This window comes from Neltuma alba, unplaced genomic scaffold, assembly GCF_004799145.2.
Source record: "Neltuma alba isolate B1F8T4 unplaced genomic scaffold, ASM479914v2 tig00002293_pilon, whole genome shotgun sequence".
Taxonomy (NCBI): Eukaryota; Viridiplantae; Streptophyta; class Magnoliopsida; order Fabales; family Fabaceae; genus Neltuma; species Neltuma alba.
Genome location: NW_021632811.1, coordinates 16769 through 30181, shown reverse-complemented (window position 1 = coordinate 30181; position 13413 = coordinate 16769). Strand labels below are relative to the sequence as shown.

General features: G+C 32.9%; 1 protein-coding gene across 3 annotated transcripts; it reads left to right on the top strand.

Annotated features, from left to right (window-relative positions):
* Positions 1 to 8568: 8568 nt before the first annotated feature.
* On the top strand, positions 8569 to 13267 carry LOC114721869 (apoptotic chromatin condensation inducer in the nucleus-like). Of its 3 annotated transcripts, none has more exons than XM_028907767.1 (6): positions 8569 to 9016; positions 9816 to 10607; positions 10800 to 11169; positions 11648 to 11842; positions 12173 to 12324; positions 12440 to 13267. In XM_028907767.1, the coding sequence occupies exons 2-6, from the start codon at positions 9846 to 9848 to the stop codon at positions 12899 to 12901; spliced, it is 1941 nt and encodes a 646-aa protein (XP_028763600.1). In that variant the 5' UTR covers positions 8569 to 9016; positions 9816 to 9845; the 3' UTR covers positions 12902 to 13267. The 3 variants fall into 3 exon arrangements, with proteins under 3 accessions (XP_028763600.1, XP_028763592.1, XP_028763608.1); XM_028907775.1 differs by having other exon boundaries at positions 8570 to 9016; positions 9816 to 9825; positions 9891 to 11169; XM_028907759.1 differs by having other exon boundaries at positions 9816 to 11169.
* The last annotated feature ends 146 nt before the right edge of the window (positions 13268 to 13413 follow it).

Below are 13413 nucleotides of genomic sequence, written 5' to 3'. Positions count from 1 at the left end.
GGAACACGAAGAAGCAGAAGATAAAGGAAGAGAGAGATGACGAGGATCAGGAATTAGGATGTTCGGTGGGAGAAATACTGAGCTTAGATTTTCTTACTTTTTTTTTGGTATATTTTGTATTTAATTGTTACTTTTTCATTTTCATGAGAGTAGAGTCTCAGTGAGGAGACGAAAGGAAACTTTGGGCGCTTTCCCAGTTGTAGCCGGCACTCCACAGAGCCACCGACAACGACGACAAGTTGAAGCTCCAAGCTAAGCAGCTCAGCTTCGGCTCGGGGTAAAGCTTACGTTATCAAAGGCGAAAAGAACTTCTAACAAACAGTTTTATCGTGGGTGAAAAGTCAAAAATGTAAATTTTTGGCCAAAATATTTTATTAAATTTTTATTTATAATAAATATATGTTGATTTTTTTATGATATACGTTAATAATTACCTAAGGATGAATATCATTTTGAGTACACACCGGGAGTATTTGGATAAAATCAAAACTATAGTTTTAGAAGTGTTTTTACAGTATACGAAATAAATATGTAAAGAAGTTTGTCTTGATTTACGAAAAATTGCTCCTAAAAAGTAATTATTGGGATATCCAAATACCCTGTAATAAATTGAGATAGATTAAAATTTTGGTTAAAAAAAAAGAGCTAGATTGAAAATTAAAGATAAATTTATAGAGGTTGAGATTTCATATTTAGGATTAAAATAAACACTTTAACTAATTTTATATTTATTATCAAAGGAAGTAGTAAATTAAAGAGAAATTTATATAACAAAAGATTCTTGGGCTTAACAAAAAAAGTCGATCCACTTTTTGTAAATAAAACAATGGTTCTATGATTGAAATAAAACAAAGGAATGATTACCTATTAGTATGTTTACTCTTCTAGTTCTATTTATAGAACAGAGAAAAAAGACATTTTTTATTTTATTTATAGATACTAAAAGAAATTTTTTATATTGATGTACAATTGTAACCTTCAATGATTATTGTATTGACTTTATTTACATAAAGTACAATGTATATTAAATAGAAAATAAAGTTGAAAAGTTGTTAAATTTTAAATAAGAGCTAATGAAGTTTAAAATTTTTTTAATCTATACAAAACATGTTAAAAGTAACTTATAAATAAGATCAAAGAAGTAAGTATTTTTTTTTTACTATGCATAGAAGCATCCTCCTATTAAAAGAAAAGAAGTAACTTCTTTTGTTATATTAACTCACTAATTAACCCCTCGTCCACGAAGTTAATGGGTAAAGAGGCTGGACATGCTCATTAGGAGAGCAAGGTCAGCCCCGAGACACGTCACGGTATTGGAGGCGGCATTTTCAAAGTTAAGACATCAGCTCATAAACAGCGGGACCCTGGTTCTTAGACCGTGAGTAAGCACTACTTTTTTTCTAAAATTTTTTATCACAAAAAAAAAAATCGATCAATTATAGAATCTACAAAAGTTAGGCTACGGCTATTTTTTGCAAAATACGCCCATAATTTCCTTTGGGAAAACGCAATATATAAGTAGAAATAGATTGAGAAAATTCTAGGAAAAGTTTTCCAATTCCAGCACCTGAAAGTTAAAAATAACCGGAGGAATTAGAGTCCAATTTGGCATTTTACAAACATAGTTAAATAACTAAAATATTCTTGTATCAAATCTGGAAAAAAAATATCAAACTTGTTATTACCAGTATATTTTTTATACTTGACTATTCGATACTTGTTATTGCTAGTTCAAAACTTGTTAATAAGTAATTTGTCATTGTCAATATATTTCCTGTTATTTGCTATTTAACACTTGTCGTTACGAGTTCAGAACTTGTTAATAAACTTTTTGATAAAAAAATATTTTAGTCATTTGACTATATTTGCAAAATATTAGATATCGTACCATTTTCTTCTTTGTCATTTTCAACTTTTAGGTGCCTAATTTAGAATATTATATTTTTTACCTTCTTTATTTGCCATTTTCCCTTATAAACTCATGCCATGAACTTTCGGATTAAATACAGAAAATCTTGTTAAACTTATCATCTCATTTGACTCAACACCTTACTTAGTAGTGTAGTGAAGCTTTCAACTGGGGCACACCCATCATGTTCAAATAAGGTCGTAAGCTTAAGTCTAATACTACCTGTTCTAATTATAAGAACTTTTTTATAGTTTACAAACGAGATCTTATAAATAGGATCTGAGGTAGTACTCCTCCGGTCCTAATTATAAGACCCAATTAATTTATTTGAGGAGATTAAGGAAGTAAGTTAAGTTAGTTATTTATAATAAATAAATGTTGTCATTCCTAAAATATCCTTGTTATTTAAGTATATTAGCTAAAACTATCATTATTAGAAGGATTATCTTGGAAAAAAATGCATAAATATAAGAGACAAAATGGATTGGGGTCTTATAATTAGGACCAAATAAAAAGTCAAATAGGGTCTTATAATAAGGACCGAAGTATTATTTATAGGCGTGTGTATTTAATTATATAAAATAAAAAATACTTTGGATTACTTCAAAGCCAAAATAAACTTAAAAAAAAGACATGAGTTTTCTAAGGCTGATTTTTTGGCCAATGACTTACTTGTTTTTTTTTTAAGAAAAAATGTGAACGCTAAACATCACTATCAAAATTGGCCCAAAAATATCACTATCAACAAATAAAGCAACCGAATCAAATCAAATTAATGTATAAATGTCATCGAACAATCATCAAGTTTATAATAAAGTGGGCTACAAATAAATCATAATCCATGTCTTGCTTCAAACATCATACAATAAATAAGAATTATTTTGCTGGTCAAACAAAATAAGAATTATTTTAGTTTGTTTGTTATTTATATCATTGCGTCAAACGTAATATTTAATTTCACGATTGATGTCATGTTAGAGTCTATTTATTTATGGTAGTTTCAAATTTAAAGAATATCATGACAACATTCAACAACAATTAAACTCCAAAGAGACAATAAGTTGGCTAAAAGTACGTATGCAATTAACCAAGGAAATCCCCCTGGCTACATGGATTGAAATAAAGTATTAAATAAAATAAAAATACGCAAACCAAGTCATATATTACTTCTGATTCTTAATATAAAAACTAGTTAATTATTTTAAATAAATTAATAAAACTTATTAAGTTAGTTATTTATAATAAATATTTGTTACTTTTCCTAATATATCATTGCTAATCATCTGTATTAGCTAGAATTATCATTTGATAAAACTTTACCATTTGAAAAAACCTTCAACATATACAACTATTATAATGACTAGCTTTTAAAGAAATAGATAAATATGAGAAATAAAGTGGATTAAGGTTTTATATTTAAGATCAAATTAAAAGTCACATTAGCTCTTATATTAAGGATGAATAGTAGTAATTGATGTTGTTCTATGGCAACCACAATAAAATTAATTGTCATATCCTAATAACAGGATTTTGTTGGTGGCATTAGCCTTGAGACAAGCAAACTAAATGATTCGTTCACTCATTATTATCATTGTTATTATTATTAGACCAGCAAGCATTTGCTGTTATGACACATATAATTGATAAACAATTGCACCCGCTTAAATCTAAGTATTGCAGCCAATAAAATTTTTAAACGTATTTTTATCCAATTGAAAAAGAGTTGCACCCGCTTAACGTAGTATTATCTCCGATCCTTAATATAAGAGTTAGTTTGAGTATTAATTTGGTCTTAATTATAAGACCTCGATTCATTATATTTCTAATATATTCATTTTTTTAAAGTAGTCCTTGTAATAGTTGTACATATTGAAAATTCTATCAAATAGTAATTATGACTAATACACATGATAAATAAGGAAGGGTATTGTAGGAAAAACAAAGTATAATTATTACAAATAACTAACTTAATAAATTTTTTTAATCTATTTAAATTAGTCAACTAACTCTTATATTAAAGATCAGTCGTAGATTTTTTTTTTAATTCCCAACAAACAGGAGAAATGTCAAGTATGTCTTTGTCCCATTTCCGGATAAACCACGTGATGCTCTCACCCTGACATGGGCGGCCACATGCGTGTTAAGAGGTTTCAATTGCGGTTTACAAATTTACTTGAATGCGCTGATAATAATTTCACGGTGTGATTGAGCGGTAAGGGACTCATTCTTTCTTAAATAAGATTGGGAGTTCAATCCTTCCTTGAACATGGGAAACGTTAAATCTCTTGACCAGCTATTATTTTAAAGATGGCCTGTCCTAGGATATCGGATGTGAAAGCAAAAAAATAATTTCAAACAAATATGGTGTGGTGACAAATCTTTGTGCATTAGGCTTATTACCTTAGATGGGAAAAAATTGAAGAAGAAAAAATATTATGAGGGAAAACTCTTACAAATGGTTTTTTTTTTTTTACTATTTTGAGGAGTTTTTCTTTATAGCATTTCCATTTTTTTTATTTTCTTCTCATTTTTTCCATCCGAAAATGGCATTAAATTCGAGGTTATAAAGTTCCAAACAAACATAGCGTGTTCATGAGTGGGATAGTGATTTGTTGTTTGACTTGAGCTGGCCAATGCGATCAAAATATTAAATTAAAAATTAAAGGATTAAAAAAATAAAGTAGATTTATTAATAGAAAATTGCCGTCGTCCCAAATGCATGTTTGAAAAATAATATAGGACCAACAGTAACATTTTCCCCTATAATTATGGATACTCAATAGTTATATATTATTTTTTTGCATAATATATTAAGATAATAAATTAATATAATATTTTAAATAAAATTAAAGGACTGAAATCCCATAAGTGGTAATATGAGCCGCCCCACAGGTTGCGAGTTAACGCGTGAAGAGTTAGAATTAAACAATACGAATTAGAAAGGCCCAAGTGTCAATGATATGATTTTTAGCCTCTTATAACCCTCTATAAGGAGTCGAAAGGTTGGCCTGTGCATCTCATCATTATTTTTTTTTTGTAAAAAATTGTTTTTTAAATATTTTATACAATATAAATAAAATATAATGAATTTTTTGTTTTTTTCTTCAAATACTTTATATTGAAAACATCAAATAAATGATATAGGATTTTTTTAATTTCAAAATAGGATATAAAATATAATAATATAACTATAATAATTAATAAAAATAAATAGATGCCGGTTAGGTTATGGTTTAGTAGACTAATCTACGACGGGTTGTAGGTTTAATTGAAAAGTCTCATCTGATAGTGTGTTGGCTTTTTTTTTTTTTTTTCCTTCTTGCTAAAGCATAGGTATCATTCAATTGGAAGTAATCCTATTCGATGCACTGTCAGGCACTAAATGTGGGTACTTCTCCTAGTAGGGATTCGAAATTGAAAAGTCTCATCTGATAGTGTGTTGGCTTTTTTTTTTCCTTCTTGCTAAAGTATAGGTATCATTCAATTGGAAGTAATCCTATTCGAGACACTGCCAGGCACTAAATATAGGTACTTCTCCCGGCAGGGATTTGAACTTTGGTTTATCACGTTGTGAGAAACTAACCCTTTCTACTAAACCCAACCCTTATTAGTAGTGTGTTGGCTTTTAATGAACCCGATCTCGTCATTTTTGACGGGGTTGATGGATTGACTTACTGGCCCAACTCATGTTATCAGCTGATATTAATAATAGTAAACCCAAGATATCATGTGACATACATTATATAATAGTAATAATACTGTAGGATTAATTGTTATTTATAAGAAAATTTAAAAAATACGAATCAATATATTTGGGCTGGGTTGATCAAACAACATCTTTTTTTCCCTTAGCCCAATCTAGCATACGAATTTCGGCTCATTATGGATTAGCATGGTGAATAGGATCGGGTTTGTTAGACTAGTTAACCAAACCTATACGCCAAAACTTAAGGATTTAATATATTTACAATAGATGACGCCCAAAGTTCTCTTGAGCTGTGTTTGGATGGAAGGAGATGTGAAAAGGGGGAAAAAAACGAGAGGAGAGAATATTAGGAACAAAAACTAAAAAAAAAAAGGTTAAAAAATACTATTTTTGAAAATTTTTCCTCCTAGTATTCTTTCTTCTCTAATTTTTCCTATCCAAGGGTAGGATGAGGGAATTTCATAGCAATATATAGCGATTGCTCCTTCATGGCTTACAAGATGACTTAAAATGACGTTTCCTTTTTTTTTTTGGAAAAAAAAATTGCCACATTATAGGATTTACAAGCTTTATACTAAGGACTTAAAATGAGATTTAACCTTGATTTGATGTAGGGAAATTCTAGCGATTGCTCCTTTATCAGAGGCTTCTAGTATTAAGATGGGACAAGGCCTTTATTTTGGAGTATTGTTTTGCACAGGACATCTTTGGCACGCGGAACAAAATTTGGCACTTTACGCAAAGATATGGGAGGGGCCTACTTCATGGGCCATTCATGTCTCTATTTTGTGTCCCCATCAAAAGTTCCTCAAATGCGATTATTGTTTAGATCATCTTTTGTTTCCACGCTCATCTTGTTATCCAAGCATACCAGTTCTTTGTTTTGTTGTCTGAGTTCCTATAGGTAGGAACTTCGCTTCATCCCTTTCATGATATTGAGCTTGATTCAGCTTTTACCTTGAGGAGTGAGGAGTTGTGCAAAATTATTATTGGAATATATCAACAATTATGTGAAGATACAAAATTCATGAAAATCTGACGATGAGACATATTATTTTACGATGGATACAATAATTTTTGCATATATCATTGGTATGACAGTATATGAAAAAATATGTGATACTGTTACAGTCCATGCATGCGGCTCATAAAATAGTAAAATTTAAATGAGAATTAAATTCTTGGATGATCTAAGATGCTAGAAACATATAAAAGAGAATCATTTAATATATAAAATGTTATGTGGATTAAAATTATCTGAATATGTATAATTGATTCGGAAGAGATAAGAAATGAACAGTTTCACATTTTACTTGACATTTAGATCGAACAATTGAATGCTTCAATAGTTTTAAAATCATGAACTCATGATGATTTTGTCTACAAAAATGCATTCAATTTAATAGATCAGAAACCTCATGTATTTATTCTATAACTATATTTATATATTTCTTGATGTTGCATGTTATATATAGGCTGATTAGCAAAATTAAGTTCCTACAAGTACACAAATGGATAATGAAATCGAGATTTATTGTGATAGTTATGAAACTATTATATGAGATCATATTATTTAGAACAAACTGAATATTTAGATGCAAGACATATTTTGCTGATTTCTTAAATAATTTTTTGTTGTTACTTGTGTATATTGATAATTCAATATATTCAGAAGATATGTTAGAAGAATATACTTAAAAATTTTTGTATAAATGACAAAACATCATGTGATATTATCACCAAAGATAAATAAAAATTGTGCTGTGCTTTTTTTCTCAATCAAAATTTTATTTCATGGGGGTTTTTCTAGTTATGGTTTTTAGCGAGACAACTTCAACACATATTATGTACTTTTCCCCTCCACAGTAACAATATAACAAATTTTTAATGAGGCACAATATTTATTTATGAATATTTAAGAAATAATGTTTTAAATACTAGCTTACGCGGATATCTATAAACTCTCCCAACTCTCAACCTTTCATATTTTACACTCCATAAACTCTCCAATGAAAGAATTTTTGGAATTTTTACTTCTCAACTCATAGGTTACATATTATGCACAGATGCAAACTAATTTTTCTGTTTATTTTATGTAAATTTAATAAAGGTTAGAGCTCTATAAATAAAAAGCTGCAGAATGTTCTCAGTGAATAAGAATAATTACGTATTTCTACTACAATATTCTTATTTTTGGTCAAAAAATTTACTTTTCTTATTTTCATAACATCTCATTATTCACGTGAAAATTATATGTTTTTTATAAGAAAAAACCATTTTGAAGGTCTCTATATTTTTTTCTTAATTTTTAATTTAGTACCTATGTATTTTTTTTCTTAATTAAATATTTAATTTTACTCTATTAATATTGTTAATTATTGCACAAAGACTACCAATGCTAATAGGACAAAGTTACAAGAGCTAGTTTTGCTCAATAAATGATTTAATTGAGAAAAATATATGAGTACCAAATTAAAAATAAAAAAATGTATAGGTATTTCCAATATGATTTTTTCTATAAAATCATAAATCTTAGTTCTTACAACTGAATCAAAAGGGAAAAACATAATGGAGGTATCTCTCAATGTTTAATTTGGTATTTATATATATTTTTCCTCTTTTGACTAAATTATTTAATTTTATTTTTTTGGCAACATTAACTCTTATAATTTTGTTCTATTAATATTTTTAGAATGAAATATATAGGTATAAGTTTTTTTTCTGGATCAAAATATAAAGGCGTTGGAGGGCATTTTTTAAAACAGTTTTTTGGGGTGAACTAATGCATCCCCGGCTAACAAATTTGGGCCTCGAGTAATGACGCACCCCCAAAAAAAAACCTGAGAACGAGATCATCCCGCTGCCACGTGTGCTAAGGGGTATTTTAGGCATTATGCTTGACAAAATCTTAATTTCATTATCGCTTTTCAAGCCATTCTTTTTCCCCAAAAAACTCTAGGCAGAGTACGTGATAGCGGAGCGAAAATTTCCGGGGAAAGAAAGAACCCTAGATAACCAGTTTTTTTAGTGCTCCCTTCCGAAACAATAAGCGAAGAGAATAATTGCCCGATTTCTCTATCTTTTGCTGTTTTCATTTTCTTCGCTCCTGTTTTTCGACGAATCATTGTGGCTGTTCATTTAATTCTGTTTATGTTTCGGTAGCTACTCTGTTTTAGATTTTCTTTTTGGCTGTTTTCAGGCGACGAAACGAGTTAGGGGTGGAGTAGAGCATTTATTTTGGGGAGTCTAATCTCAGCGTGTATCTGCGCCGGTTTCTTTTTACGTCTCTGTTTCATCTCCTCTTATGATGGGTTTTGTGTTGTGAAATTAGGGTTTCTCATATATCTGCTCTTTCCCCCCATACGCAAAGTGTGGCCTTTGCTTGCAACAAAACTGTCATTGTAAGTGTTTCAATAATCCTGTCAGGATCCCGGTTTCTAATTCTTTTATTCTTCGTCAGATAAAATGCTGTGTGGTGTTTCAACAATATCTCCGAAATAATTGGTTTGTGCGATACAATAATCGTATCCCTGTTAAATGTTGTGCATTTCCTGATATTGCACGGTGGGCAGTGGAAGTTTCATCTGCGTGATAATTGTTTAGTGAAATCCCCTCCGCTCCCCCCCCACCCCCAAAAAAAACCTTTTTTCTACTCGGTGTTATCTTGACTTTTCCACTCTGAGTTTATCTAGTTAATATCTTGGAAACATTTTGAAGTGTGTGCTGAGGGATATTTTCCTTTGTAATACATGCTATGACTTGGGGTGGATCTGAATAAAGAAAGCTGTAAAAAATCTGTCAAGGCAAATGAATTGTGCATGTAAAACATTCTGTCTTTAGTTGGATTGTTGCTCTGTAATGTACCGGCTTGCCCACACTGATGTTAGGTTCAAAGTTGCAGTCAATTTCGAAAGGATGGCTTGAATCATTGAATGCCTGTGGTTCTGTTATGATGTGTGAGAATTTGATTTCTCTGGTTTTTGTTGCATGCTCGTGGTAATATTTTTCTGGTAATTTCAATGTCTTTTATTTAGGAAATTACTTATTTTTAGCCTTATTCTTGTAGCGTTTGATTCTTTCTCTTGTTTATACTAATGTATGCCATCATCTGCTGCTTATTTATTTATTTATTTATTTTTTAAATTGAATAGTTGTGTTTCCTGTAGTTGATTGTGCATAACATTTCATTGCTGACTACAGGTTACTGAAGGTGAGTTGTATTTGGATATAATGTCATCAAGATATCCAGTTCTTGACAATCGACCCATTGATCAGTGGAAGGTTACAGAACTGAAAGAGGAGCTGAAGAGAAGGAAACTACCTGTAAAAGGTTTGAAAGATGATTTGATCAGGCGTTTGGATGAAGACCTTCGCAGGGTGGCTGCTGAGGCCTCTAAGAAGGATGATGCTAGTGGAGCTGATCTTGATCCTCAGCCAGTAGGTGGGGCAGAAGAGTCACTGACGGGGACTACAGTTGCCAAAATAGTTAATACAATTGAAACAGGAAGTGACAAAGCAATTGATACTGCTGAAAGGGGAAATATTTGTATAACTGAACCAATTGAAAGGGAAAACAATGAAAAGATTACTGAGGTTGTCGGTATCGATTGCAATTATAATGAAAAACTGGATGGTGTTTCCACCCCAGTTGATGCCAATGTTAGTGTGCCAGTCATGGATCAAGAAGTTGCACCTAAGGGCTTGCCTGATGGTGGAGAATCTAAGATTGGGGATGAGGAGCAAGTCACTCCTAGTTCTACTGTGGAGCCTGGTATTACTGTCAGCGGGAGTGTTTTAACAGAAGAAGTAGCTAGTTGTCAGGATTCTTACAGAACTGAAACACAAAAGGAGAATGGGGACTCAGCAGCCAAGACGGAGAATGAGGAGTCAAATGTTCGGCTAGAATCTGAAGATCAGAAGTCCCAACCGGAGTGTGACATAGAGCCCCAAAGCATGGATCTTATGGTGCACTCTCCTGCTCCAAAAAATCAGGTATCTGAGGTCAACCCTAGTTTAGGGTCTCAAGTAAAATCTGATTCTATTTCTAGTGATTCTGTGTCAATTAATGAAAAGAATGAACTAAAGGATAATATAATTGCTGATAATGTTAAATTAGAACAAGATAATGTTAGGCCAGAGGTGTTGGAATCATCATCCAACAATGTTGTCCCTGTTTGTGATGAGACATATCCTATGGATGTTGGAGACCCACCCAAGGAAAAGGCATCCCTTGAAGAGAGGAGCAATAATATTACAAGTTCAGACTTAAACAAGACCAATGGCATTGAAGATGCTGGGTATCTAGAAAAGTTAAACTTAGACAGAAGTTCTGGTGAAGATTCCATGGAAGAGGATTTGCCAGAGAGTAAGCAATTTGATTCTAAGTTACATGATGCGGAACTTAGAAACAAGATGGAGAATAGTGAAGTGCCTATTGTGAAGGAGGAAAGTGATAGTAAAGATGTAGGAGATGTTGTATCTGCAGGAAAAGATTTTACCCACCAAGACAGTGATATGCATCCTGCTGTCTCTGTTGAAAAAAGAAAATTTACTGGTAAGCTTTTCTCTCATGATCTTTATTGTTACATTTATCATCCGCACTGAACTTCTGACCATTGTTCTTGTGCTCTTTTTTGCTTTATATTTTAATTTTGTGTTATGTTTAATTGAGAGGAGTAATAGTTAATACTATTTGATTCCATGTGGAGATTAATCCTCGGACTTAACTCATATTTCATAATGTAACTAATTTAGTTTTCTACTTCTGAGCATCCAAATTCATATATGATTTCCCTATATGCTTTGGGAGGTTTCTGTGAGGCTAGTAACGCTAATTTATTTCCTTCCTCATCTCCCAATTAAACTATTGTTCTTGTTGTGTATACTGAAATTCGTCTACTATATGTGGAATATATTTTGCCAGCTGAGACACTGCCTTTACCGGTATTTAAAATAAATGACTAGGAAACTTCCTTATTTATTTATTTCATAGTAGCAAAAAAGTTTAGTATTATTTTGAAATCGTGTCACAGATCATGCGTTACCTGGGAACAATGAGCCTGCCAAAAGGGTACGGCGGTGGAACACTGAAATTGCTAAAGCTCCAGCTCCACAAAGCAGTGGTCTCACTTCTGCTACTACTCCCAAGGATGAACCAATTGCTTTGAAGCGCAGCTTCTCTATGTCTAATTCTTCAGCAGTTGATGAATCACCGAGAGAGCGCATTGGTTAGTGGGCAATTTGTTGGTTCGATATGAAAATTGTGATTGACTTGTTCTGTTTGATGCTTGGATTAACAAATTTTATATTTCAGCTGGATGCTTTCATATTTTGATTCTGGATGCATGCATTTCAAAGCGCACTATTGTCCGATCTTAGATGCTTCTTGAACTCATTCCCTGAATATTTTTACTCGAAGTTGAATAAGCACTTATTATCTTATTAATTATCATGCCCCTTTCTGCTTACTTGATTATGTTGTTTGTGCCGCGCTGCGTGTGATGCCTATGTGTAATATGCTTCCTTATTCTAAATAGCTTAGCTTTGATCTTTGGCAGTTCCACCGCCAGAGAGATCCCCGACAAATTCCCTAAGAATTGATCGGTTTCTTCGTCCTTTTACTCTCAAAGCTGTGCATGAGCTTCTTGGTAAGACTGGGAAAGTCGTTAGTTTTTGGATGGATCAGATCAAGACCCATTGCTATGTCACTGTATGACTTTGTTCTCCTTCTCTCTCACCCTCTCATCCCTCCATTTTTCTTCTACCACTGTATGGCTTCTTCATGATACAGTTGAGTAATTTGTGTTGGTTTCTTGTTGATGCAGTATTCTTCAGTGGACGAAGCCATTGAGACTCGAAATGCTGTGTATAACCTCCAATGGCCGCCTAATGGTGGACGCCAATTACTTGCTGAATTTGTTGAACCTGAAGAAGTGAAAATGAAGGTAGAGGCTCCTCCTGTTCAGGCTGTCTCGGTCAGTAGTGCTCCTGTAGTTCCTCCCACCCCACCTACCTCACAGCCAGAGCCTTCTCCTCGTCGGCACCAGGAGCAGCGGCCAGTTCCAGCTACTCTTCCACCTCCACCACCTTTGTCCAAACCGCCACCAGCAGCTAGAGAACGGCTTCCATCCCCACCACCCCTTCCAGAAAAGGTTGACCCACCCATTGTTACTCTGGATGATCTCTTTCGCAAGACTAGGGCAACACCTCGCATATACTATTTACCTTTATCTGAAGAGCAAGTTGCTGCAAAACTTGAAGCTCATGGTAAAGTTACTAAGCAGTAGGAAGAGTTCTCCCCTGGATTTTATTGATGATTGCATGGAAGTATAGCTGGGTGCTTCTTGGCAGCTCTGCAGGTGTATCTTGGGAGGGAATTGGGATTTGCCGATGCGAATATGTATTTGGCTTTTGATGGGTTTGGAGTTTTCCCAGTTGATCTGTTTGTTGGGCTTATATAGATCTAGTGTTAGAACCGCCAAACTAAGAGCTTGTTGATCTCGTAGATTTTTCATTTGGTTTGAACATCCGCCTGAATGCTTTTAGTTTTTTAATTTTCTTACCGATCAACTGAACTGAAATTTAGCTAGTTGTGGTCTAGTCCTTCAAGGAGCATTTTATTATTTGGAGCAAAATGATTAATGGGAATGCAAGCTGAGGAGGGAAGAAATACTGATGGGATGTTGTAATATTAATCAAACTCATCGTTCGAAAAAAAACCAAAAATGATTTTCGTTATCTGGAATAATCACACACACGCCCCCCCCCCCCCCCCCCACACACACACACACAATGAAAA

Coding starts and splice junctions, on each gene's coding strand:
- LOC114721869 (XM_028907759.1), top strand. CDS start 9,846: ATGTCATCAAGATATCCAGTTCTTGACAATCGACCCATTGATCAGTGG. Junction 11,843..12,172: donor ATCACCGAGAGAGCGCATTG/GTTAGTGGGCAA, acceptor GATCTTTGGCAG/TTCCACCGCCAGAGAGATCC. Junction 12,325..12,439: donor AGACCCATTGCTATGTCACT/GTATGACTTTGT, acceptor TTGTTGATGCAG/TATTCTTCAGTGGACGAAGC.